The 24,736-nt window shown below is 67.6% G+C and overlaps 1 protein-coding gene across 8 annotated transcripts; it reads left to right on the forward strand.

The window, feature by feature from the left end:
* Window positions 1-405: 405 nt before the first annotated feature.
* Window positions 406-24,714, forward strand: ARHGEF2 (Rho/Rac guanine nucleotide exchange factor 2). Of its 8 annotated transcripts, none has more exons than XM_080368298.1 (27): window positions 406-505; window positions 3,894-4,203; window positions 4,593-4,767; window positions 5,170-5,278; window positions 5,528-5,567; window positions 6,545-6,659; window positions 16,154-16,304; window positions 16,744-16,811; window positions 16,951-17,014; window positions 17,273-17,402; window positions 17,482-17,591; window positions 17,676-17,822; window positions 18,604-18,854; window positions 18,940-19,065; window positions 19,301-19,418; window positions 19,509-19,766; window positions 20,450-20,526; window positions 20,599-20,768; window positions 20,928-20,995; window positions 21,285-21,476; window positions 21,619-21,714; window positions 21,830-21,897; window positions 21,986-22,027; window positions 22,141-22,191; window positions 22,681-23,094; window positions 23,795-23,984; window positions 24,086-24,714. In XM_080368298.1, the coding sequence occupies exons 1-27, from the start codon at window positions 421-423 to the stop codon at window positions 24,169-24,171; spliced, it is 3,711 nt and encodes a 1,236-aa protein (XP_080224424.1). In that variant the 5' UTR covers window positions 406-420; the 3' UTR covers window positions 24,172-24,714. The 8 variants fall into 8 exon arrangements, with proteins under 8 accessions (XP_080224424.1, XP_080224426.1, XP_080224423.1 ...); XM_080368300.1 differs by lacking the exon at window positions 406-505 and adding an exon at window positions 631-908; XM_080368297.1 differs by lacking the exon at window positions 406-505 and adding an exon at window positions 2,793-2,919.
* Window positions 24,715-24,736: the final 22 nt, after the last annotated feature.

Below are 24,736 nucleotides of genomic sequence, written 5' to 3' on the forward strand. Positions count from 1 at the left end.
CGGTTTCCCTCCCCACGAGGCAGGGCAGGGCACCAGCCGTGCCAGCTCCGCTCCCGGCCGCCCCAGGCAGGTGTCACCTCCTGGCACCGCTCCGGAAAGTCGCGCAAAGGTCCCTGGTGCCACCTGTGTGAAACAAACACGGTCCGGGCGGGCTGAAGCCTTAGCCTGAGGAATATCGAGCGGAGAGACGGGGCCAAGGGACAGGCTGGCTCCGGGGTGGGGGACCAGGGCTGTGCCCGTGCGTGGCGAGAGGCCGTTTATTTATTTTCCTTCTGCTGATCGGGCGCTTCGTGTGCCAGCGGCGCTGGGACACCCAGAACAAAGGTTGCCGGAGCTTTCCAAAGCTTCCGAGCCGCTTCTGGCAGATGGGGATTAAATGCACCGGGGTGTTTATGGCTCACGGATGCCTCTGGCACGGGGATGGTTTGCTCCACCTGCGTTTGGTGGTGGCTTTTCCCAGGAAATGAAATCCCTCCTGGATCCAGCCCTGCTGGGTTTGTCCAAGGTGCGTAATCCTTCCGGCATCGCCCGATCCCGGCGGTTTGTTGTAGCCGAGGTCCGGTGTGAAGGGTTAACGCGGAGCCGGTGCGAGCAGCCTGTGCTGTGTGGGCAGCCTGAGTCACTGCTCACCCTGCCCTTGTCGCCCTCGTCGCAGCCTTGGGTGCCCTCCTCTTGGGTGCCCTCCTCTTGGGTGCCCTCCTCAGCACGGCACGCTGCTCCCCGAGCTGGCAGCGGCTTGTGCAGGCTTGGAAAAGTGCGGCTGCGCCAGTGCCAAAGCTAACTGGGATGGAGGAAACCACCACTTTGGGGAGACGGGGAAACTGAGGCACGGAGTAATGCGCCTGGCCTTATGGTGCTTTGGGGTTGCCCAGCTCCTGCTTGTCACTACAGCGGGCGGTGGATTATCCGTAAGTCCCACCGGCTGGCACGGGAAGGATGACTGGGAGTTGGGAAGGGGCACGAGGGGCACCCTAAGGGTGTTCTCGGACCCCAAAATCGGTGGAGAAGGAAATGGGAGGGTTGCTCCGTGCCGAGGGCACCCACAGCCCGGCGCAGAGCTGCGGCTGATGGGTCAGGGAGGAGGGAAAGGGGGAGCAAGGCTGGATTTGGGGTGCCCCATGAGGAGGGGAGCGTGTGTCCCTTGGTGGGGACGGTGCAGAGGATCTGTGTGGTGCAGGGCAAAGGGTTAACAGGGAAAAGGATCCGATTTGCCAAGTGGTTCCTGGTTTATTTTGTGTGTGAAAGAGGCAGGGACTGAGCGGGGGAGGAAGAGGAGGAGAGCACCCAGCAGGGCTGGCCCCATGGGGCCCACCGGCCGCATCACCCGCAGGTGGGTCCCTGGCAGCCCGGGGGGTGACCTGAGCCACCCAGGAGCCACCGTCCCCACTCCTGGGTGCTGCAGCACCCCCCTCGCCCACTGCCACCACTGCGTCCCCCCACCAGCCACTCGCCGGCACCTTCCCTGCCCTTTGCCCGGGACCGTGGGGACAGGGCACCTGCGTCCCTGCTCCCACGCCTGGCGCTGGTGGGGTGTGACCCAAAGGTCACTGTTGTGACCCTCCAGCCGGTCACCCATCCCTCCGGACCTCGGTTTCCCAGGGTGGTGGCCAGCACGAGCATCTTCCACCCACCTGGAAAGCCGGTGGCCGAGGGTTCATCCTTGCCGGTGCTGGGGATCCCAGTTGTGCCCGGAGATAAATGGGGGGCGACATGCTGGCACCCCGTGTCCCACCCGGTGCCGGGATGGGCAGCCACCTCGGTGGCGTGGGGTCAGAGTGGCTCGAAGGAGGAAGACCTGGCTTCTTGCTTCCTCTCCTGGGACTGGGTGCACAGGCTGGGTGCCCTCAGGGTGTCTGGGGACGCTTCTTGTCCCCAGGACCCGTGCTGGCCCGGAGCATGGGGGGGACCCGCTGTGGTCCTGACCCCTCTCCGCACACTCCAGTGATGAGCGTTGGCCGTTCTCAGCGCGGGGCAGGGGGCTCCTCCAGGTCCCCATCCTGCAGCTGGCGGGTGACACCGGGCCCAGCCTCCTCGCTGCTCTCCGCCTGGTGCTCCCCAACATTTTGGGGGGGCTTGGAACACAAGCACGGACCGGGAGGCCGGCTCGGTGCCCGGCTTCGCCCGCTGCGGGGAGCCGGGGGCTCCTGGCCGGTGGAGCCTGGCTCTTGCCGGAGCATCTCGGCACGGAGCTTACCGTGCCGGTGGGAAGCTGCTGCCGGTGTCCCGGTGCCAGCAGGTGATAAATGGGGCTGGTGTGACTCGCTGGGGTGCACCCCGAGGTCAGGGTTTGATTTGGGGGATGCTGCGATGCCGCTGCCGGATCCCATCCCTTGTCCTGCCAGCTCCCTGCGCGCAGGGGGTTGGGGTTACACCCCAAGATCTCCAACTGGTTTCTGGTGCTACACCAGGAAGTTCCTGGGCATCCAAATGGCTTTTGTGGCACCAGCACCTGTAGGAGCTTGGGAGCCCTTAAATCGCCAGGCGGCCGTGTGTGCTTTTGGGGAGAGCCGTGCTTATCGCCGGCGGGAGCGTGATGGATGCTATCTTCACTATTTATTTATTCTTTTGTATTTGTGGCAAAGCTGCTCACTCGTCTGGTCCGCTCCTGGGCAGATCGACGGGCAGATGATAGGCAGATGCAGAGGAAAGTGGGGTTTTTTATCAGCTGACTGAGCCGGGAATGTAAAAAACAGGAAAGTGGCTGAGCTCATCCCATTTCCCTCCCTGTCCCAAGTGGGGCTGCCCATGGGGCTCGGGCGCAGCGGGGTGAGTCGGGACTGGGCAGTGCTGGGGGAGGATGTGCCAGCACTGGGAACGCCTCGGGCACCAGCATGGCCACCGGTGTCGGGATTTGGGGGCTGTGGGCAGCATGGACCAGAGCGATGGGCTGGACCAGAGGGACCGGGGCGCTCTGCTGGGGTTTGTGGTCGTGGCTCCATCTCACCAACAGCAGCAGGAGAAGGGGATTTGCTTTGGGGTGGGGCAACGTGGTCCAGGGACGGAGCGGGCGTGATGGGGAGATGGCGTTTGGAGGGGCTACAAGCTGCACCCCGCAGTGGCTTTTCTTTAAAGGCTGTTGTAGCCACCTGGCGTGGGCAGCCCCAGTGTATCAGGATGCTGGGGGGTGTGGGGATGCTTGGGGGGCTTCCCCAGCCAGGTGTGGCCTTTCACAGGGGGTCACAACCAGGCTGAAAGCTCCCTGGGTCCCATCCTGCTGCTGGGCTGGGACCACACGTGCAGGGGCCGGATGCCACCAGACTAAATCCAGGTCCCCAAGGGACTTGCAGGGCAACCTGAGCATCCTCTCCCGAGGGACGGCTGCTCGGGGCAGGGATGTATCGCCCTGGGGAGGTGGAAATTCGGGGTTCTTGTGTTGGGGTGGGTGGGCTGCATCCTGACAGGGTCCCCCATGGTGGTGGGACCCCATCGCTGCTCAGCTCCCCCCAGACGAGCAGGCGAGGAGCCGCTCTCATCCCAGCCAAATTCCTGGGCGCTTAATGAGTAACCGGGGGCCGCTCGGCCTCGAGTGGGTGTTTCTGTGTGTTCCTGCCAGCCGCGGCCCCCAGCCCTGTTTGTGCAGGGCTGGGGGCCCGGGAGCGCTCTGCACCGCGGCGCCGGCACTGCGGGCTCGGGGGGGCCCCGTGCCATGCGTGGGGCTCGGCAAGGTCAGCGCAGGGGGGACGAGTCGGGGGGGCCAGCTCCTCTTTATGACCCTCGTAAGCTTTACGGGCTGGTTAAAGCTCCGAGAGCGGCTGTAAAAGCCATCTGGGGGGAGCTGGGGTTGGGGGGGGGGCGGGTCTGCAGAGCTCAGCTGAGACCCCCCCAACTCGTTCCATGCCCCGCGCCAAGGCCTGGCCGGCCGCCCCCGACACCTCCGCTCCTCCTTCCCGCAGCGTGCGGCACTGAGCGCGCCATGGACGGTCCCGACATCTTCCTGGGCCCCTGCGAAGGTGCCCTCTGCGGGGTCCCGGGCCAGAGACGTCGCTGCATGTCGGCCCTGGAGCCCAGCGCCGCTGCCAGCCCCCGCGCCGAGGCCGGCTGGGAGGAGGAGGAGAAGGATGAGGAGGAAGATCACTTTCGGGGGGTGCCGTTGCGGCGATCCTGCGCCCTCCGCACCTCCATCCGCTCCCGGGACCCCTTCCGCCGGCACAGCTGGGAGCCGGGCAAGGAGCTGCGTGGGGTCCCCGGCTACGGCCAGCTCAGGTAGCGGTGACCTGCCCTGTGTCCCCACCCCGGCCCCGCAGCCAGCCCCCGCTCCGTGCCCTCGCACCGCTGCTCCCGAGCCCCCTGCATCCAGGGGTTGGGGTCTTCCATGCAGCATCTCCCCACCCAAGGGGCGAGCATCCCCTCATCCCCCCACCTGAGGGCGAGCATCCCCCCATCCCAGGGGCGAGCATCCCCTCATCCCCGCACCCCAGGGGTGAGCATCCCCCCACCCCACGAGCGAGCATCCCTGGCCCTGACCACATGGGGTTGCCCTGAGCGCTGGGTGCTAGAGCAAGGCTGACCCCATGGGGATGGGGGTCCCAGTTTGGTGGCAGTGACACCCCCCACACACCCCCCAAGCTCAGGGTCCCCTCTCCCCGCTGCAGTGTGAGCCTCAAGGGGCTGAGCCCCGAGGATATGGACTCCAGCGCGGAGCAGCTGGATGGGCTGGGGCGGCACCAGCGGGACCCCCGGCGAGTCCCCCTCATCCACAGCCACGACGACCTGGAGTCCCTGCTCTCCCAGGATGAGGAGGATGAGGCCGATGTGCAGCGGGCACAGGTAGGACACCCCCCCCCCCTTCCTGGCACCCAGCACCTGCCGCAGGGAAGGGATTCAGGGCCTCAGCCTGGGTGAGGGTGGGGGACCCCGGGAGAGGGGATCATGGGGGGTCCCCAGGAAAGCCCCATCCTGGGTGGCTTTGCCTTCATCCTCGGGGCTTTGCCATCATCCTGGAGCCGGGATGCTCCTGTCCGAGCTGTGTTATCCCCTGGGAGCAGCTCCATTGTGGGGGTCAGTGGCAGGGAGGGGCGGCCCAGGGGCCTGGGGACCATCCAGCACTGGCACCACCCTGGGGACAGGCAACTGCCCTGTGCCACCCCGCCGGGCCCTGCCAAAGGGTGGGTAGGGGGTGGCAGGGATGGGAGCCGGTGACCCTGATGCCAACGCCATCGCCACTGGCAGGAGGATGCGCGGAGGCTGCCGGCGTACCGGGCCAGGCAGAGCGCCGGCGGCTGTGCCCTCTCCAAATCAGCATCGCTCAGCATCATCGACAGCTTCCCCGGCGCAGACGGTGAGTGGCAGCACCCACGACCCCCCGGGCAGCACCCACCTCGCACCCCCCGGCGCTGCATCCCCAGCCCTGCTCAAACCTCCCCAATAACGACCCAAAATCGATGGTGCTGCTGTCCGGAGTTCATTATTTCTCATCCCCCCAGCGCAGCAGCCCTGGACCGCGGTGGATGATTCGCCACCCAAAGGAGCTGCTTCTCTCGCTGCGCTTCGGCCCCACTTTTAATTCATTTTTCTTTTGCCATTGCAGAAATTTCCCCCTTTGCCTCCCAGCAGAGCCTGGTCAATGGGTGAGTGGGGGCCGGGGGGGCACGTTGTACCCCTGCGCCGGGGTGAATGAGGGACCAGGGAGCCCCCAGGGGAGGGTTAGAGAGGAAAAAAATGGCCCCAAAATGGGGAATTTTTGGCTCGTGGCTGCAGGGAGGGCACGGGGCGGCCGAGCCCTGGCGCACGTCACTCATTCCCGGCATCGGGGTCAGCAGGAGCGGAGGAGGTGGTGTCCCCCCCTGTCCCTGGGGTGCCTGGCCCCCCTCCCGGCATCACATTGTGCCGGTGGCACGGGGCCCCCGCGCCTGTCACAGCCCATTCCCGTCTTCATTAGGGCGCTTGTTCCCGGGGGATCGGCACGCTGGGGGCTGGCCGGGAGCCCCAAGCGAGGACAGGGACAGGGACAGGGACAAGCTGGCCCTGAACCACCTGGCCAAACAGGATGGTGCTGAGTGGCCCCTGCACCCTGCAGCTGCCCCCAACCGTGTCCCCAGGGATGGGCTGGGAGCAGGGCTTGTCCCCCGCTGGGGCTGGCTTGTCCCCCACCCGTGGTGGCTTGTCCCCCGCTGGGGCTGGCTTGTCCCCCACCCGTGGTGGCTTGCCCCCACTGAGGGTGGCTTGTCCCCCACCCATGGTGGCTTGTCCCCTGCCGAGGGTGTCCCCAAGGAGCCAGGGCCAGCCCTGAGAGAGACCCCCCAGCAAAGTGGGGGTCTGTGCTTGTGGCACCCCACAACCTTGGGGCTGCACCCCCTACGGAGCAGGACCACCGCCCTGCTCCCCAAATTACAGGACGGGTGACACGGTAGGGGGGTCACCGAGGAGGGGCTGTAGCCACCAGCCTGGGGGGGCCACCGGGGCACCCCGCGGGGCTCGGGGTAGACAGAAGGGCTCTGTGCCCCGGAGAAGCCGGGGCGCTGGGCTCGCTCCTCCCTGTTTGCCGGCCCCGCGGCGGCTGGGGACAGAGGGGGATTGTCCAGGCTGGATCCTCCATCTCCTGCAGCTTCGGCGCCGGGAGCTGCGGGCAGCTGGCGGGGGAGGCGGGGAGCCAGCGCTGGGAAGAGACCCCCCTGGGCCGGACCCTCAGCTTCATCAAGAGGATGACGGGGAAGACGAAGGTAGGGGGCTGGGGGGGGTGCAGCAGAGGGGGTGGCGGGGCGATTCGCCCCCCGAAAACGCCGGGGGGGCGGGCGGGGGGGTCTGACGCTCTGCCCTTTGGGAAGCCGTGCCTCAGTTTCCCCTCTCCTGCTCGGCACCGTTTTCATACGTCGGGATCTAAAGGGGGGGGACGGACGTGGGGGGAGCGACACCCCAAATGCCCTCGGAGGCGGCGGGGGGGGGGAGACGGGGGATGAAGGCGCTTGCCCAGTGGGTACCGGGTCCTGCCGAGGCCCCAGTGCTGTGGTTTCGGTGGCGCTGCCGTGGCCCCCCCGTCCCCCTCCCCACCGTCCCGCTCCACCCAGAGCCGGCAGCGCTCGGGACGGCGGCAGGGCCTGGCACCCAGCGGCGGGCTGGGGGCCACACGGGGACCCCTGCCCACCATGGACGGGGGACGGTTGCCCCCCATCCCCCGCCCCCCCGGGGCTGGCTGGGCTCGGCCCCCGCTGTGGCCGAGGAAATGAGGTTTTTCCTGGCGGCGGGCGCGCTTGTTTGTGCGCTGAGCTCCCTGCCTGCGGCCCCCCCGGCCCCCCCGCCCCATCCCGGCGGTTTCCTGCAGCTCTTCCTCCATTCGGGATATTTTCCTCCTGCTCCTTCCCAGCTCGGAGGGCAGCAGGACCCTGCCCAGACCCCCCTGTGCCTCAGTTTCCCCATTTCTCCTCGTAGGAGAAACCTGCTGGTTGGGTGCTGGAGTGTTTTGGTTGACTCTGGGGCATGGGGGGGGGGGGGGGGGGGGGGGGGGCACCACCATCCCCCTGCCACGGGGCCAGAAGCTTAAGGGGGGGAAACTGAGGCAGAGCAGCGCACGCAGTGTCCTGGGGACACAGGGGCCACCTTTGCGTCCCCATGGCATTGCCGCCCACCCCCCTGCCACCCACTTCTGGGGGGTGGAGCCCCCCTGCCCCCCCCCTCAGGGCGGCCCCCCGGGGTTGCAATTTGCCGCCATGCGAAGCCATTAATCCCCCCACTCCCCACCTCGGCCCCCGCCTGCGCCGGCCGGATTAGCCGCCAGCTGTTCCTGGCATCCTGGGGGGCCACGCACCCCCTCCATGGTTGGGGTGCCAAAACCCACCCCAGCACGGCCGGGCCCCCGGGTGGGATGGCCCCGTCCTCGTCCCACCCTGCCGGGCGCCAACCCGGGGCTGCAAATGGTTTTAAATCCAGGATTTAATATTATTTTTATGTATTGAGCGGGAGGAAAGGGCGGCTGGGGCCGCGGTCACGCCAAGTCTGGGCTTTGCCAAGTTTGTCCTATAAAATTCCAGCGGAGGGAGAAGGGTCCTCGGGGGCTGGGGGCACTGGTGGGGGGCTGGGTGGATGGGAAAGGGGGTCGATCCCGGCCGAGGCAGCGGGACACGGAGCCGCACACGTGGCGATTGCATCAGGCAGAGCGGGGACTGGGGTGGGGAGTGGGGCGCCCACCCTGGCATCGCCGCTCAGGGCAGGAGGGATGGGAGGACACGGTGAAGCCACCCAGCAGGGTCCCCACGGTGCTGGTGGCACAGGGGTGGCACCCGATATCCCGCCAGGTGTCCCCTCGGCTGTGCCGCCAGCCACATGGCGGTGGGGGCGGGGGGTCCCAAAGAGAAGCTGTGGTGGGGATGGGGATGGGTCCCCAGGGTGCTGGGGTGCCAGGGCTTGATGGGGGTCCCCAATAGAGGGGACCCCAGTAGAGAAGAACCCAATAGAGGGGACCCCAGCAGAGGGGACCCTAATAGAGAAGAACCCAATAGAGGGGACCCCAATAGAGAAGAACCCAATAGAGGGGACCCTAATAGAGAAGAACCCAATAGAGGGGACCCCAATAGAGGGGTCCCCAGTAGAGAAGAACCCAATAGAGGGGTCCCCAGCAGGGGGGACCCCAGTAGAGAAGAACCCAATAGAGGGGACCCCAATGGAGGGGACCCCGGCAGGTCCGTGGGCAGCAGGGAGCAGCCGGTGCCGTTCTGGGGGTCCAGGCTGGAGCCACGCGGGGCTGGGGAGCGCTGGGCGCTGGGGGGGAAGCGGCCGGGGCGGCAGCGGAGGGGAGGGACCGTGCTATTTCAGGAAGAAATAATAATCCCGGCCGCCGGGGCCTGGCTCGCGCTGCCTCGGGGACTCAGCACCCTCCCCACCCCGGGGACCCCCGCCATGTACCGCCGGCCTGCGCCCAGGGTGAGTCACGGCAGCGGCTCAGCCCCGGGGGTCCCACCGGGGTCCCACCGGGGTCCCACCAGGGTCCCGTGGGTTCCCGCCAGGGTCCTGGGGCGTCGCTGCCGCCAGCCTCGCCCCACCGCCGCTGGGGTGGGCTCGTGGCCCCGCGTGGTGCCGGGGGGCTGCGGGGCATGGCGGGGGGACCTCCAGCCGCAGGGACCCGTGATGCTGCGGGGCAGCTGCATCCCGCCGCGATGCCTGGCACAAGGTTTGGGGGGGGCTGGTGCTGGGGTCACTCTGTCCTTGGGCAGGGGGTGGGGGCTGTGCGGCTCCCCCCTGGGGCCGTGGGGGTCCCCTCTGGGCCGGAGCCCCCCCATCTCCTCCCTGCCTGACTTTTTATGGCTGAGCCGCCGCCGCTTCCCCCTTCGCCCTCTTGCTCCCACGTGATGCTCGGGGCTTTCCAGCACCCGCATCTGGCCCCGCCATGTGGGGGGAGGCAGCGGACCCCCTCTGCTGCCCCCCGCGCCTCCCCACTGGCTTCATCCTGCCCTGCGGGGGCCGGGTGCCCGTTGGGGGTTCCCTTCCGTCGGTTTGGGGCTGTTTTGGGGTCACGGCCGGAGGCGCTGGCGCCCGGGGAGGAAATGAGAAATCAAGGACAGGGGCTCCGGGTGGAAGGAGTGTGACCGCATCCCCCCCACGCCCCCCCCGGGTGCTCAGCGCGGCCTGGCCAGGGTTTGCTTCTGCTTTCAGGACCCCGATTTAATTAGAACCCGGCCTTGGCCACGGGGGCCCGGACCAGGCAAGAGCCTGTGCTGGGCTAACAGCCATGGCGGCCACTGGCCAAGGGCCCTGGCTGGGGCTGCTGCCTGCTGCGGGGCAGCGGGTGCCTTCTCCCAAGGGCGCTGGGAGCTGCGCGCATCCCCCACCCCGCATGGGTGCATCCCCCACCCCGCATGGGTGCATCCCCCACCCCGCATGGGTGCATCCCCCACCGTGCATGTGTACATCTCCGCTGTGCATGGGTGACCTGCATGGGTGCATCCCCGCGATGCATGGGTGCTGTGCATGGGTGCATCCCCCACCGTGCATGTGTGCATCCCCGCCATGTGTGGGTGCATCCCCACCGTGCATGGGTGCCACGTGTGGGTACGTACCCACCGTGCATGGGTGCATCCCTGCCATGCATGGGTGCCACATGTTGGTGTGTACCCACCGTGCACGGGTGCTATACGTGGGTGCATCCCCACCGTGCATGGGTGCTGTGAGTGGGTGTATTCCCGCCATGCATGGCTGCCATGCACGGGTGCATCCCCACCATGCATGGGTGCATCCCCACTGTGTGTGGATACATCCCCGCCATGCACGGGTGCCACACGTGGGTGCACCCCCACCGTGCACAGGTGCATCCCCACCGTGTGAGGCTGCACCCACCCATGTCCCGTGGGCTTTGCCAGGCCGGATTCGGCACCGCCGTGCCCTTCCCTTCGCCGCTGGCACCGGTTGCCGCCGCGAAGCCGAGGCAGCTCACGGGGCTCGGTGGCTTCGGTGACTTTTCGCCGTGGTCACGCACGCGGCTTTGTCCCCATCCTCTTGGCAAGCGTCAAGTGCCGCCAGGCACGGAAATACCGGGAAAAAGGGACATTTATTTGCTGAAGGAGCCGTTTACACCCGCACAACCCCACGGTGGGTGGGGGGCTCTGCCCTGGGGGTCACTGGGTGACGCTGGGGAGGGACGGGGTCCCCAAAAAGCCCCCCCTTGGCCACGGGGCTTGGAGCTGTCCCGGTGCCTGGGTTTTCTTGGCAACCTCGTAATGTTATCGCTGGCAGCGAGCAGGATAAATCCGATAAATCCTGGCTTCTCCCGGCCGGCGAGTTAATATTAAACCGGTTGGCGGTTAACGCGGCTCCTGGTGCCGGGGTCCTCCCCGAAGGGTGTTTTAAGGGGGGAAGAAACCCCACAATTTTTCCAAACTGCCACCTTCAGCCTGACTTCCCGGCGTGGGGGGCGCGGGGGGTGTGTGGGGAAGCAGCTTTCCCCCAAAAATAAGCTGGAGGGAAGCGCCAGGCCCCCGGGGTCAGGGTCCGGCATCGATTTGGGAGATAAAAGCCCCAAAATGGAGGAAAAAGCCGGCACCAGGCCCAGGGCACAGGGATGGGGCTCGTGTGGTACCCCGAAACTGTGCGCTGGGGGGGCTGGGGGGGGGCTGGGGAGCCCCACGGCCATTGGAACCCTATGGGAGTTTCAGCTTCTTTTTGGGGGTTCCAGCCCTGGGGGCGTGCGGGGAGGGGAAACTGAGGCAGAAGGGCAGGGGCTGGGCAGGGGGGGATCCGGGGTGGCGCCGGTGTAACCGGTTGTACAGGCGGAGGGGCCCGATCCTGGGGGGCGCTGCCGGTCCCGGGCCGAACAAAGAGCGGCGGCAGCACGAGGCCGAGGGGGGGGAGAGCGGGGGGAGGGGGGGGGTCGGTGGGACCCGCCCCCGGGCGGAGCCAGGCGGGCCCCGGCGCGGTGGCCCCGCCGAGATGTCCCGCATCGAGTCGCTGGCCCGGGCGAGGAGCGAGCGTGACAAGGTGGGTCCCGCCGGGGGTCCCCCCCTCCCCCAGCCGTGCTCCCTTTGGGAGGGAATCCCCCTCCTCCTGCTCCTGCTTTGGGAGGGGGGCATCCCTCCCCCCCCGCCCCCCGGGTCGCTGCCCCCCGGCTGGGGGGGCTCTGCCCTTCCCCACCCGTGGGGGGGCGTTTGTGGGGTGCCGGGGGCGGGGGATGCTCGGAGCGATGTCGCGGTGGTTGTGCTGGTTGCGGGGGTCCCTAGGCAAAGCGGGGGGGGCGCAGCTCCCCGTTATGTAGCGGGGTCTCTTGGGAAGCCCCTAACGCTCCTGCCCTCGCCCCCCCATCCCCCCGGAGCCCCCCGCCCCCGGACCATCCCACCAGCGACTCTTTGGGCCGAGCGGCGGCCAAACTCCCCCGCCCCCTCGGTCCCGGTTCCACCGGAGGCCTTTGGGGGGGGTGAAGCCCCCCCAGCTCCTGCCGAGGGGGTGGAAGCGAGGTGGCCCCCCCCCGTCCCCCCCCGCTTTTATTGTCCCGGTACAGACAAAGGCCAGCCGCCCCTTGGGCGATGGGGAAACTGAGGCACGGGGAGCGGGGGGGGGGGGGGGGGGGTGTCGCCGGCCCGGGAGAGCGTGTCCCCGTTACCGGTGACTTGGGGGGGGGGCCCGGAGCATGTGGCAATTGGTGGCGTGGCGAAACGGGGGGCGAGGGGGGGGGATTCAGCTGGTGCTGCCGGCGCTTGGCAGGGCTTTGTGCTCCGGCGACGGGCGTGCAAGGGGGGCGTGCAAAGCTCAGCCCCCCCCGCCTCAGTTTACCCCAACGTGGGGATTTTTTTTTTTGGGGGGGGGGGGGGGCACACGTGGTGCGTGCTGCCCTTGCATGCACCGAGTTTGCCAGGTCTGAGCCGCCCGTGGGGGGGGGTCTCGGGGGGCTCAGCCCCCAGGTTGGGGGGGGGGGGGTATGGGAGAGGGTGGCAGAGCTGGCGGGGGGGGGTGGGGAAGTGGTTGTTGGTTCCTGCGCCGGACATGGCGGGGGGGGGCGGGGGGAAATGGCGGTTTTTGTTTAAAGAAAGTTTCATCAAAGCGTGTTTCGCCCCACCCAGGGCTGTGCCCTTCGGGGGGGGGGGGGGGCTGGCGGGGGGACCCCCCCGCTGCGGTGACGGGGCAGCGCTTGGAGAGCAGCCACCGGCCCTGCGGCCAGCTGTCACCGCTGGAGAAACAGGGCCCCCCCCTCCATGGCAGCGGGGGGGGGGACACAGCCGCGGCCCCCCCCCCCCCCGGCTGTGATGTGCCAGCGGCAGATGGCATGCGCGCCCCCCCCCCAACTGTGGCTTTTCGACAGTGGGGACCCCATCACCCCCCCTCTTTCCCTTCCCTGGAGCCCCCCAAAACAGTAGGGGGGAGCCCACCACGCTGTACCCCCACAGCCTCGCTCTTTAAGCCTCGGGGGGGGCACAGTGGGTGTCTGGGGGGGGGCACCCCCTATTCTGGGCGAGGGGGAGCCCCGGGGGGGGGAGGGTGTCTGGTCCCCGCTCAGCAGCATCTTTTGTTGCCGGGATGGCGCTGGCTTTGTTCAGCACCGGGGTGGCAGGCGGGGAGGGGGGACGGGACTGACCCCAAGGCGGGGGGGACACTGTCCCCAAGCAGGAGGGGACCACCACAGCTCCGTGACACCGTGCCAGGAGTCATCACCCAGGTCAGACCTTAGTTGGTTTTTTTTCGGTTTTTTTTTTTGGGGGGGGGCTGGGGTGCTGCCCCCCAACCCCAGCTCACGGAGGCGGTGATGCCGCAGGTGGATTTTGGGGGACACACGCGCACGCGCAACCGTGGGGTGGTGGCAGCTGGGGTTGGCATCACCCCAAAAGCCTCCCCCCCCCCCAGGTCTGGCTGGAGTTTTGGGGTGTGGGGGGGTGTTCTCACGCAGGAAGAGGAACGGACTATCTTGGGCGACGGCGGCGGTGCCAGCAGAAATACACCCGCTGTAGGCGTCGCACCGCAGCGCTGGAATAAAAAAGCAGCTAACCCCAAAAAACCCCCGTTTCTGGTTAAAGCGAAGAAACTTTTTGCTCCCCACCAGCGCCGGGGGGGCGGATGTCGGGGGACCCTCCGAAACCCCCAGCCCGGGGATGCCGTGGTGCCCAGTGCCGGGGGTTTGGTGCGGGGGGGGGAGCGTGGCTGGGGTTGGGGGTTGGCTGTGCTGGGGGGGGGGGTTGGCGTCGGGGTATCCACTGATGGGGGTTTTACTGGGGGACCCCCAGGCCCCCTCTGTGTTGGGGGGCGTGGGGACGGAGGCGGTGGCATGGCTGTGTCCCGCCCCCCCCCCATGTATTTACAGCCTGGGGTGCAGCCTGACACCCACTGTCAGACCCAGGTGTCTGGGCAGGGTGGGGGTCACCCCCCCCCCCCCCAGTGACCCCCTACCATGTCCCACCGGCAGCAGGGACCCTCTGTAGCCCCCCCCCCCCGCCAGGGTGGCACAGGAGGGTCCCTTTTGTCCCACACCAGGCGTGATGTGGGGCTGCCAATGGAGGGTCCTGCTCCGAAATGCCCCCCCCCCATCACATCCCGTGTGCACCCCCCTCTATGGATGGGCGACGGGCTGCATGCCCCCCCCCCCCCAATATTTCTGGGGTGATGCTGAAGCCTTGTGGGGTTTTATGGCACCGTCACTGCTTTGCGCCTGTCCCCCCCTCCATGTGGCCTTTGTGAGTGGGGGGGCACCCAGGCAGGGTGGGGGGACCAGGGCAGGGTGGGGGTCCGGGGGGGTTGGTGTGCTGCTGGTGGTGGTGGGGGAGTCATGGCTGCAGGAAAAGGATTCGCCCCCCCCCCCCCCCCCCGCCTTTGTCTGGTGATGGTTGGGGTTCCTGTGGCTGGGGCTGTGCTGGGGGGGGGCTCTTTGTGGGGTGGGCGTGGGATGGGGGCAGGAAAATGGGGAGAAAGGGGAGAAAAGGAGAAAACGGGGGGGGAGGGGAAGGGAAGAAAGTGGAGAAAAAGGGAAGAAAAGGGGAAAAAGGAAAGAAGAGGGGAGAAAACAGTGGAGGAGAGGAAAAGGGGAGAAAAAAGCAGAGGAAAAGGGAAAAAAAGCAAGGAAAATGGGAGAAAAAAGCAGAGGAAAAGGGAAAAAAGCGAGGAAAAGGGAAGAAAAAAGCAGAGGAAAAGGGGAAAAAAGCGAGGAAAAGGGAAGAAAAAAGCAGAGGAAAAGGGGAAAAAAGCGAGGAAAAGGGGAGAAAAAAGCAGAGGAAAAGGGGAAAAGCACAAGAAATGAAAGGAAAAGAAAGAGGAAAAGGCCAAAACAAGAAAAAAGAAAAGCAGGTCAAAAAAGGAAAACATGAAAAAGAAAGAAAAAAGGAAAGCCAAGGAAAAAAGTAAGGGGAAAAGGAAAACAAAAAGAAAAAAGTGAAGCAGAAAAAAGACAAAAAAAGGCAAAAAAAAGAGGAAAGGCCAAAAAAAGTAAAAAAAACAAACCAGGGGAAAAAAAAAAAAAGGAAAAAGCAAAGCGAAAAAAGCCACCAGGCCCGGGAACAATCGCGGAGCGGGGCAGATGCTGCGGCTGGAGGCTCCGAGGCGCCGCTGCGGGGCCGGGGGCGGCGGGGCCGGGGGGGGCGGCGGGGCCGGGGGCTGCGGGGCCAGGATGTGCTGCTGCTTCTGCGCCCCGTTCCCAGTGGATGGGGAGGCGGAGAGACCCCTCTGCGGCGAGCGGGTGAGCCCCCGAGCCCCCCCACCCCCGGCTCCCCGTGACCCCTGGCGTGTGCCCCCCGCCCCGGGGGCCGTGGCAGCGTGCCCCCCACCCCGGTGTCTCCGCTGCCTGGGGATTGCATTGTCCCGTGGGCTCCTGTGGTCTTCCTCACCTTCCTCCCCACCGCCCTGGTGCCTCCCGGGGGGGCCCTCATCCTCCCCCCATCCCCCCCTGGGTGGGTGGTCGGGAGCAGGGAGGGGAACCAGGACCCCCTTCGGCATCACCGAGCTGTGGGTCGGGGGCTTGGGCACCCAAAGCGCTGCCATCTGGGGGGGCTGGCGCGGAGAGGGTCTGTTTGCGGGTGCCCCGGTGCCAGGCACGGCCGGCTGCCATGGCTGGGGGGGACACAAAGGCAGCTCTGTGCTGGGGGGGGTGCGGGGCGGGGGGGGGGGCAAGGCCACTCTTGAGATGCTCGGGATAACGCCGGGATAATGCCGGCTCGCTCCCCTTTTCCAGCAGGGGAAAACCACAACGAGCCATGAGCCACCAGCAGCACCGGCGTCCCCAAACCGGACCCCAAAACCATCCCCGGGGCTGGGGGGGGGCACCTGGCCCCCGAGCCCCTGTTTTGGGGGGAAAAGGGCCAAAATGCCCGGTTCCGATATAAAAAAGGAGGTGGGAAGGCGCAGGGCTGGCGGCTGCGACGCTCCGGCGGTACCCCCAGCCCCCGTGGGTGCCGGGGAGCATCATCACCTCCCCCCCACCGCGGCCCCCGCATCTCGTCCCCATTGGGGCTGGCGGCTGCGGTGCTGGGGGGGGGTTCTCCCGCAGCCACCCGGTTGTCATGGTTATGGGATGATGGGAAGCACGGGCGAGCGGAGCGAGCCGGGTGGCTTCTCCCCAGCCGCTCGGCTCCCCGTCCTCCCCGCCCCGGGGTGGCAGGACCCCCTGAGCATTGGGGGGGACCGGGTGGTCCCCCGTCCCCCCCGGCTTCCCGCAGCCATGAGCCGCATCCCGAAGCAAGCGGGGGCCATGCCGGGTGGTGGTGCCGGGCGCCCGCCGTGCCGCAGTCCCATCAGGCGCCCGTCACCTCTCTCCGGGCAGAGCAAGGAGAAGGAGAAGATGAAGGAGGGCAAGGAGAAGGATGCCCGCTACACCAACGGCCACCTCTTCACCACCATCACCGTCTCCGGCATGACCATGTGCTTCGCCTGCAACAAGAGCATCACGGCCAAGGAAGCGCTCATCTGCCCCAGTGAGTACCCAAACGGCCGCGGTGGCTTTGCCGGCCGGGCACGGCAGGCCCACGCCGGGAGGGTTCCTCCGAGGCGTCCCGGCAAACGCCAGCGTGCCACCCCGGCACGGCGTGGAGGGCGGCCGGCACCACCGGCTCCTTCCAGCTCCCCCAGTGTGGGTGACGCTGTGGTGCCGGATGGAGCCGCTGTGCCCGTGGCACTGGGCTGGGCACCGCGTCCTCCGGTGCTGGGGGGGCTCGGTGGTGCCGGGGGGGCTCAGCTGCTCCCGGGCAGCTGCGGCTCTGGCAGCGCCCGCTATAATCCGCATCCACCCGGATTCCCCCGGCATCTGCTCCCATCGCTCTGGCACCGGCAGCTCCCCCAGGGTGGGATCCTCCGGGTATCTCCGGGGGTGGCCGTGTTGTCACCTCTCCCTGTCCCTGTGTCGTCCCCCCCCAGCCTGCAACGTCACCATCCACAACCGCTGCAAGGACACGCTGCCCAACTGCACCAAGGTGAAGCAGAAGGTGAGCGCCCGCCCGGCCATCACAAGTGACACGAGCTGGCCGGTCTCAGCCGCTTCAGGCTTTTCGGTGTGTGGGGGGGACACGCACGATGACATGGGGACAGTGATACCCGCTGTGACGCCTCCGTTCCCTCCCCCAGCAACAGAAAGCCGCGCTGCTGAAGAACAGCTCGGCACTGCAGTCGGTCTCGCTGCGCAATAAAAGTGAGTGGGCGCTCCCCCCCCCCCAGCTGCCTGTCACCGAGGTGTCGGGGCAGGGCCATGTCCCTCTCCCGGCTGCGGGGACACCCCCCGACTGCGGGGACACCCCCAGGAGGGCTGGGGGATGCGTCCCTGCAGGGGGACGCTGTATCAGGGTGTCCCCTTTGGGTAGGGGGGACACGGTGTGCAGCCAGGGGGGTGACAGTGGGGATCACGGCGGTGACCCCCCAATGTGTGTCATTCCCCCCGCCCCCGCCATAGCTGCCGTCCGGGAGCGCCCCAACTCGGCCATCTACCCCTCGGAGAGCTTCCGCCAGACGCTGCTGGGTCCCCGCCGCGGCCGCCCGTCCCTCTCCCTCTCCAAGAGCGTCTCCACCACCAACATCGCGGGGTAAGTGGGGGGGAGAACGGGGACAGAGGGTTCCAGGGCTGTCCCCACAGTGTCCTCGTCATGTCCTACCCCCCCCCAGGACCTTCAACGATGAGTCCCCCCTGGGGATCCGGCGGATCCTGTCCCAGTCCACGGATTCCCTCAACATGCGCAACCGCACGCTCTCCGTTGAGTCGCTCATCGACGAAGGTGGGGACCCGTCGGGGTTGGGGGGACAGGGGGGGGACAGGGGGGCGCAGGGCCACCCCCACCTCCCACCACCCTCCCGCGCAGGCCCCGATGTCATCCTCAACCAGCTGATGAGCGACTTCGAGACGGACGGGAAGGACTTTGAGGCGGATTCCTGGAGCTTGGCCGTGGACAACAGCTACCTGCAGCAGCACAAGATGGACGTCATGAAGCGCCAGGATGTCATCTACGGTGAGGGGACACGGGGGACACGGGGCGGGACAAGGGGGACAGGTTGAGTTGGGGATGGAGGGATGGGTTAGGGGGCGCAGGGATGGGTCAGAGCTGCAGGGATGGGGGTGCACGGGACGTGGGGACGGTGTAGGGGGTGTGGGGTGGGTCAGAGGGGCAGGGACATGGGGAGGAGGAGGGGGGGACACAGGGACAGGGTAGGGGACACAAGGATGGGGATGAAGAGATGGGGACGCAGGGACAGGTCAGAGATGAGGAGAGGGGGATGCAGAGACGGGGGACACAGGGACATGTTAAGTGCAGAGATGGGGACACAGGGACAAGGTAGGGGACACAGGGATGGGGGTGGAGGGATGGGGGATGTGGGGACACGGTGTGGGGCACAGGGACACGTCAGGGATGCAGGGAAGGGGACACAGGGATGGGGGTGGAGGGATGGGGGATGTGGGGACACGGTGTGGGGCACAGGGACACGTCAGGGATGCAGGGAAGGGGACACAGGGATGGGGGTGGAGGGATGGGGAATGTGGGGACATGGTGTGGGGCACAGGGACACGTCAGGGATGCAGGGATGGGGACACAGGGACAAGGAAGGGGACATAGGGATGGGTGTGGGACGCAGGGATGGGGATGAAGAGATGGGGATGTGGTAGGGGACGCTGCGATGGAGAGACAGGGGACACCAGGAGGTGGGGACAGGGCACAGCACTGTCCCCGTGGCACAGAGCAGGCTGGGACCTGCCGCGGTGGCTGCGCCCTCTCATCCCCCCCCCCCCTGCAGAGCTGATCCAGACGGAGATGCACCACGTCCGCACGCTGAAGATCATGGCCACCATGTTCCGCAAGGCCATGCTGGAGGATCTGCAGGTGGACCCGGCCACGGTGCAGAAGATCTTCCCCTGCGTGGACGAGCTGAGCCAGATCCACGAGCGGTTCCTGGCGCAGCTCCTGGAGCGTCGCAGGGAGTCCCTGGCCCATGACAGCAACAAGAACTTTGTCATCAACCGCCTGGGGGACATCCTCGTCAACCAGGTGGGGACGGCGTGGGGACGGCGGGTGCTGTTGGGTGGGGGGGGGATATGGGTTGGCTGACGTCCCCTCCTCTCCCCCTGCCCAGTTTTCGGGGGCCAGCGCGGAGCAGCTGAAGAAAGCCTACTCCGAGTTCTGCAGCAAGCACACCAAGGCTGTGAAGGAGTACAAGGACCTGCTCGCCCGTGACAAGCGCTTCCAGCAGTTCATCCGGGTGAGCGCCCCTCATCCCTGCACGGCTCCGGAGGGACCCCCAGGATGGGTCTTGGGGTCTCCCTGCTGCCTCCGGGCTTCATACCCTGCTGCAAGACCCTTCTGCCAACCCCGTGCCTCAGTTTCCCCAGCTGGGCGTCTCTCCCTAATGCCTTTTAACATGGTTATGAGCCCCGCGATGCCGGTCACTGCTAACGGGGTGCCCTGTGCTTCCCCCCCTCCCGCCGGCTGGCCAGAGGATGACGCGGTCCCCGCTGCTCCGACGTCACGGGGTGCCCGAGTGCATCTTGCTGGTGACGCAGAGGATCACCAAGTACCCGGTGCTCATCGAGCGCATCCTGAAGAACTCCAAAGGTAACAGGGCTGGGGGCGGGCGGGCGACCACCCGTGCTGGGGGGGGGGGGTCCAGCCCTGACCGCGTGCCCCCCCAACCCTTCATCCCAGACAACGAGGGTGACTCCGCGGACCTGTCGCGAGCGCTGAAGCTGGTGAAGGAGCTGATCTCCTCCATCAACGAGGAGGTGCACACGTGCGAGATGAACGCGCGGCTGTGGGATGTCTACCGGCGCGTGGACGGCCGCGCCAAGGTGCAGCTGCCGTGGGAGAGCCGCGCCGGCGTTTTCGGCAAGGACGAGCTCCTGCGGCGTAAGCTGGTGCACAGCGGCTGCATGCTCTGGAAGACGGCAGCCGGGCGCTTCAAAGGTGGGGGACTGGGGTGCTGTGGGGGGAACTGGGGCACAGGTGGGAGAGATGCCAGGGGATGGGGGTGCTGGGGGACCAAGGTGCTGTGGGGTGGGGGTGCCAGGGGCTGGGGATGCCCAGGGTGCCAGGGGCTGGGGATGCTGGGGGGTGGGTGTACCAGGGGATGAGGATGCTCAGGGACCAGGGGCTGGGGAGTGTGGGACCAAGGTGCTGTGGGGTGGGGGTGCCAGGGGCTGGGGGTGCTGGGGGAGCCGAGTGCCGAAGAATGGGGTACAGGGGACTGGAGGTACCTGAGGATGGGACCGCCAGGGACCACAGTGCCAAGGGATGGAAGATGCCAGAGGATGAGGGTGCCTGCACTGGGGGACGCTGGCGGGGGGTGGGGCTGGGGTACCAGGGGATGAGGGTACCTGGGTGTGATGGGGTACAGGGGTGCCAGGAGGTGGGGGTACGCGGGGGTGGAGATGCCAACGTGCAGGGTGCTGGGGGTTGGGGGGGTACTAGGGGATGGGGGTGCCCATGGAGCGGGTTGCCAGGGCACAGGGGTGCGGGGGTGCCCTCCCCCTCCATGGAAAAATTTGGGAGCAGCCCTGGGACCAAGGGGACCCTGGGGTTCTGTGGGGTGGGACATGCCACCAGCTGGTGCCCACCCCAGCGTCTGACGTCCCTGCGCTCCCTCCCAGACGTCCTGGTGCTACTGATGACGGACGTCCTGATCTTCCTGCAGGAGAAGGACCAAAAATACACCTTCCCCATGCTGGTGAGCCCCCCCCCACATCCCAGCCCCCGCCGCGGCCGGGCTGGCATGGTGACCCTGTCCCCTGCCCCTCAGGATAAGCCGGCCGTCATCTCCCTGCAAAACCTCATCGTGCGGGACATTGCCAACCAGGAGAAGGGGATGTTCCTCATCAGCGCCGCGCCGCCGGAGATGTACGAGGTCCACGCCGCCTCCCGCGACGACCGCAACAACTGGATGAAGGTCATCCAGCAGACGGTCAGCCTGTGAGTGCCGGGGGGGTCGGTGTGCGCGATGGGGAGGGGGGAGGGGGGTGCAGCTGGGGGCTGGGGTTGCTGAGCGTGGGCAGGATGCGGCCGGTGGGAAGGGTGTGATGGAGTTGGGGGGTCCCAGCTCTGAGCAACAGCCCCCCCGTTCCCTTCCAGCTGCCCCAGCCGCCAGGATTTTCCCCTGATTGAGACAGAGATCGAAGCGTCCTTGCGCAAGCTGAAAGGTGGGTGCTGGGGCCGCGGGGGTCCCCATCCAGCGCCCCCATCCGTACTCGTCCCCCCCCATCCGTACTCGTGCCCCCCCATCCGTACTCGTCCCCCCATCTACACTCGTCCCCCCATCCGTACTCGTCCCCCCGTCCCCCCCATCCGTACTCATCCCCCCATCTACACTCGTCCCCCCATCCGTACTCGTCCCCCCCATCCCCTCCATCCGTACTCGTCCCCCCCCATCCGCACTCATCCCCCCATCTACACTCGCCCCCCCATCCGTACTTGTCCCCCCCCCCGCAGACCGTATCCTGCAGCACGATCGGAAGATCACGGCGCTGCTGGAGGAGAAGGTGGGGCTCTTCGCCGACATGCTGGCCCTGGCTAGCGGCTGCGAGGAGTCCTCGCCCACCCTGGCCCCCCGCACCCTCTTCCATTCCGACTCAGCCGAGGGTTCCCGAGGGGAGAAGCTGATGCACGACGCCATCCGGGAAGGTTCGGATCCACTGGGACACGCCGGGATGCTCTGGGATGGCGATGCTCTGGATGGGGAAACTGAGGCACGGGGCTGGGGTCCCCCCCAGTGGTGTGGGGTCCCCCCGCCGTGGCGTGGGGCTCATCCTGCACTTCCCCGCAGTGGAGTGCCTGAAGGAAATATTCACCAGCTCCGGACGGGACCGGGACCAGAACAACCTCGCCGAAGCCGAGAGCTGCCCCAGCCCCGGCGCCAGCAGTAAGGGGGGGGGGGCGGGGGGGCTGGGGGACACGTGCCAGCTGGGGCTGGGGGCTGCACCCGGCTGGGGCCCCCCCGGGGCTGCGACGGGGCTCACCCCTGCCTCTCCCTGCAGACGGCGACGCCAGCAGCTTCAATGGCTCCCTGGAGTTCTGCAGGGCGGATTCAGATGCTGGGCAGCGGGTGAGTGGGGGGAGGGTGGGGGGCGCGCCGGGGGGGCACCCCCAGCCCGTGCCAGGGCCACCGCGGTGTCACTGGTGTCTCTCCGTAGGATGGGAACGGCAACCAGCTCCTGCAGAGGGTACCCCAGGAGGTAAGGGGGGGCGGGAGGGGGGAGGGCGCCAGCTCCCTCCCCGTGGGGCCAGCGTGCCTCAGTTTCCCCGTGCTGGGTCACGGGGGCTCACCATCCCCCCCTCCCCCCCCCAGGAGATCAACCAGCGGCTGGTGAACCTCTACACGCTCCTGCACAGCCTCCAGGTTGGGGGGGGGGCACACTGTGGGGAGGGGGGGGCAACCTAGCAGCCCGCTGCCCACATCCCCCTGCCTACATCCATCCATCCCCCTGCCTGCGCTCCTGCCTGCATCCCCCTGCCCATATCCCCCTGCCCACTTACATTCTCCTACCTACATACATCCCCCTGCCCACAGTGCTGCCCCCTGCCCGTATCCCCCTGCCGGTATCCCCCTGCCCGTATACACCCACTGCCCATATACACCCCCCTGCCCACACCCCTCTGCCTGCCCCCTGCTCATACACCCCCTGCCCATACCCCCCACCCACCCCCCAGCTGGCCCCTGCCCTGCCCACCCCCATGCCCACCCCCCTGGCTGCCCCCTGCCCACACCACTGCCCTCCCCCTGCCAAAACCCCCATGTCCACCCCCCGGCTGCCCCCTGCCCGTACTCCCCCCGCCCACACCCCCCTGCCCATGCCCCCTGCCCACGCTGCCGCCCCCCTCCCCGCAGGCCGTGGTGAGCCAGCAGGACACGCTGCTGGAGCTGCAGCTGCAGGAGGGCGCGGAGAAGCCGTCGCGCCGCGGTTCCCAGCCGGCAGCGCCCGAGCCGGCGGCACGGGTGGGCGAGAAGCCGGGCACCACGGAGCTGGCGCTGCTGCAGCGGCAACACGGGCTGCTGCAGGAGGAGCTGGGGCGCTGCCGGCAGCTCTGCCAGGAGCGGGCGCAGGAGGCGGCGGCGCTGGAGACGCGGCTGCGGGACAGCGAGCAGGAGCGCGCCCGGCTGGAGCGGGAGCTGGAGGATGCCCGGCGGCAGCTGGGTGCCCTGCGGCAGGAGGGTGGCGCGCGGGGACGCCGCGGGACGGACCCACGGCGCAGGAGTCTGCCGGCTGGGGACGCGCTCTATCTCAGCTTCACCCCGCCCCAGGTAGGGGCACGGGGGGCTCAGCGTGTGACACGAGTGCGTCCGGCCTCAGCCCACCTGGGTTTGGGGTCAGGGCAGGGGGGAGCAATGGGCTCATGTGTGACATGAGTGCATCCGGCCTCAGCCCACACGGGTTTGGTGTCTGGGCAAGGGGGGACAGTGGGCTCATGTGTGACACGAGTGCATCCGGCCTCAGCCCACCTGGATTTGGGCTCTGGACAGGGGGACAGTGGGCTCATGTGTGACACAAGTTTGTCCAGCCCCAGCCCACCCAGATTTGGGGTCAGGGCAGGGGGGAGCGATGGGCACATGTGTGACACAAGCGCATCTGGCCTCAGCCCACCCGGGTCGGGCCCTGGGGAAGTGGCAGCAGGGGAAAAAAAATAGATGTGCTGACGCGTGACACAAGTGCATCTGTGACATGAACATATCCGTGACATGAATGCATCCGGCCTCAGCCCCCCGCGGTGGGGGGTGTGGGGAGGAGGTGGGGGTGGGAGGGATGCAGTCAGGCGTGGCACGAGTGCATCCAACCTCAGCCCGCCGGGGTGGGCCGTGCGGGGAGGCAGTGGCGGGGGGTGAAGGATACGTTGACATGAGTATGTCTGGCCTCAGCCCCCGCCCCCCCCCCCCCCCCCATGTTGGGGGACACGGGGGTGCAGGCCTGACCGCCCCCCCCCCCCCCCCCCGCCTTCTCTCTCAGCAGCTGAGCCACGGCCCCCACCCCGCCAGCCTCTCCTACCACCACCCTGCCTTCGCCCCCTGCCCCCGGGAGGAGCTGGATTACCGGGGGGGCGATCCCGACCGGCTGCGGGAAGGCGAGGATGCCCTGGACGCGCTGCTGGAGGACGAGGGCTTGGGGAGCCGCCACTCCCCCCCCGCCAGCCCCCGAGGTGGGTCCCGGGGGTGGGGGTGGGGGGGGGCACAGGAGCCAGCCCTGGGCACCCGCTTTTCCCAGGACGGGGGAGGGGGTTAACCTGCTGTTTTTCCATAGATTTCCTGAGGATGCAGGATATTCCCGAAGAGGTGGAGAGCAGCCAGGAGCTGAAGGAGGGTGACGGGGGCTCCTCGGACAGTTAGGGACCAGCTCCAGCTCCCCCCCAGCCCCCCACGCCCCCCCCCCCCCCCGGGAGATGCCGGGGGCTGGATCCAGCCGTGGGGCGATGGGGCCAGCGGGATGGGGAAGCTGCTATTCCCATGGGAGCCTTATGGGGCTGGGGGGGGGCCGGTCGCCCCCTCCCCTCCCCCAAGATGGTGGCGGGGGGGGGACAGGCAGCGGTTTGGGGCCGATGCGTCCCGCCTCCCTCCGCTTGGATTTATTTATTTATTTTGTTGTCCTGGGGTGGGAGGAGGTGGCCCCGGCGGGGTTGGGGGGGGGGGGTGTCCTGGTCCATCCAGTGCTGAGCAGGATGCAGCCCCCCCCCCCGCCCTGGGACAGCGGTAAGGTCCCTGGTGGGGGTGAGCCCATCTCTACCAAAGCTTGTTCCCCAGCCTGGTTTGGGGGGGGGCTGGCCGGGGGGGGGCTGGGACAGGCGTTTTTAATCAGTTGTTGGTTCCCCTCGGTTTAACTGTATAAAAAAAAAAAAAGGAAAAAAAAATTGGAAAGAAATTAAAAAGACCAGTTTGGACCTAAACTGTGCAGGTG

The sequence above is a fragment of the Falco punctatus genome (assembly GCF_963210335.1).
Source record: "Falco punctatus genome assembly, chromosome: 18".
In the NCBI taxonomy this organism is placed as follows: Eukaryota; Metazoa; Chordata; class Aves; order Falconiformes; family Falconidae; genus Falco; species Falco punctatus.

Coding starts and splice junctions, on each gene's coding strand:
- ARHGEF2 (XM_080368297.1), top strand. CDS start 2,832: ATGGCCACCGGTGTCGGGATTTGGGGGCTGTGGGCAGCATGGACCAGA. Junction 16,305..16,743: donor GGAAGCGCTCATCTGCCCCA/GTGAGTACCCAA, acceptor GTCCCCCCCCAG/CCTGCAACGTCACCATCCAC. Junction 21,477..21,618: donor GCACGACGCCATCCGGGAAG/GTTCGGATCCAC, acceptor ACTTCCCCGCAG/TGGAGTGCCTGAAGGAAATA.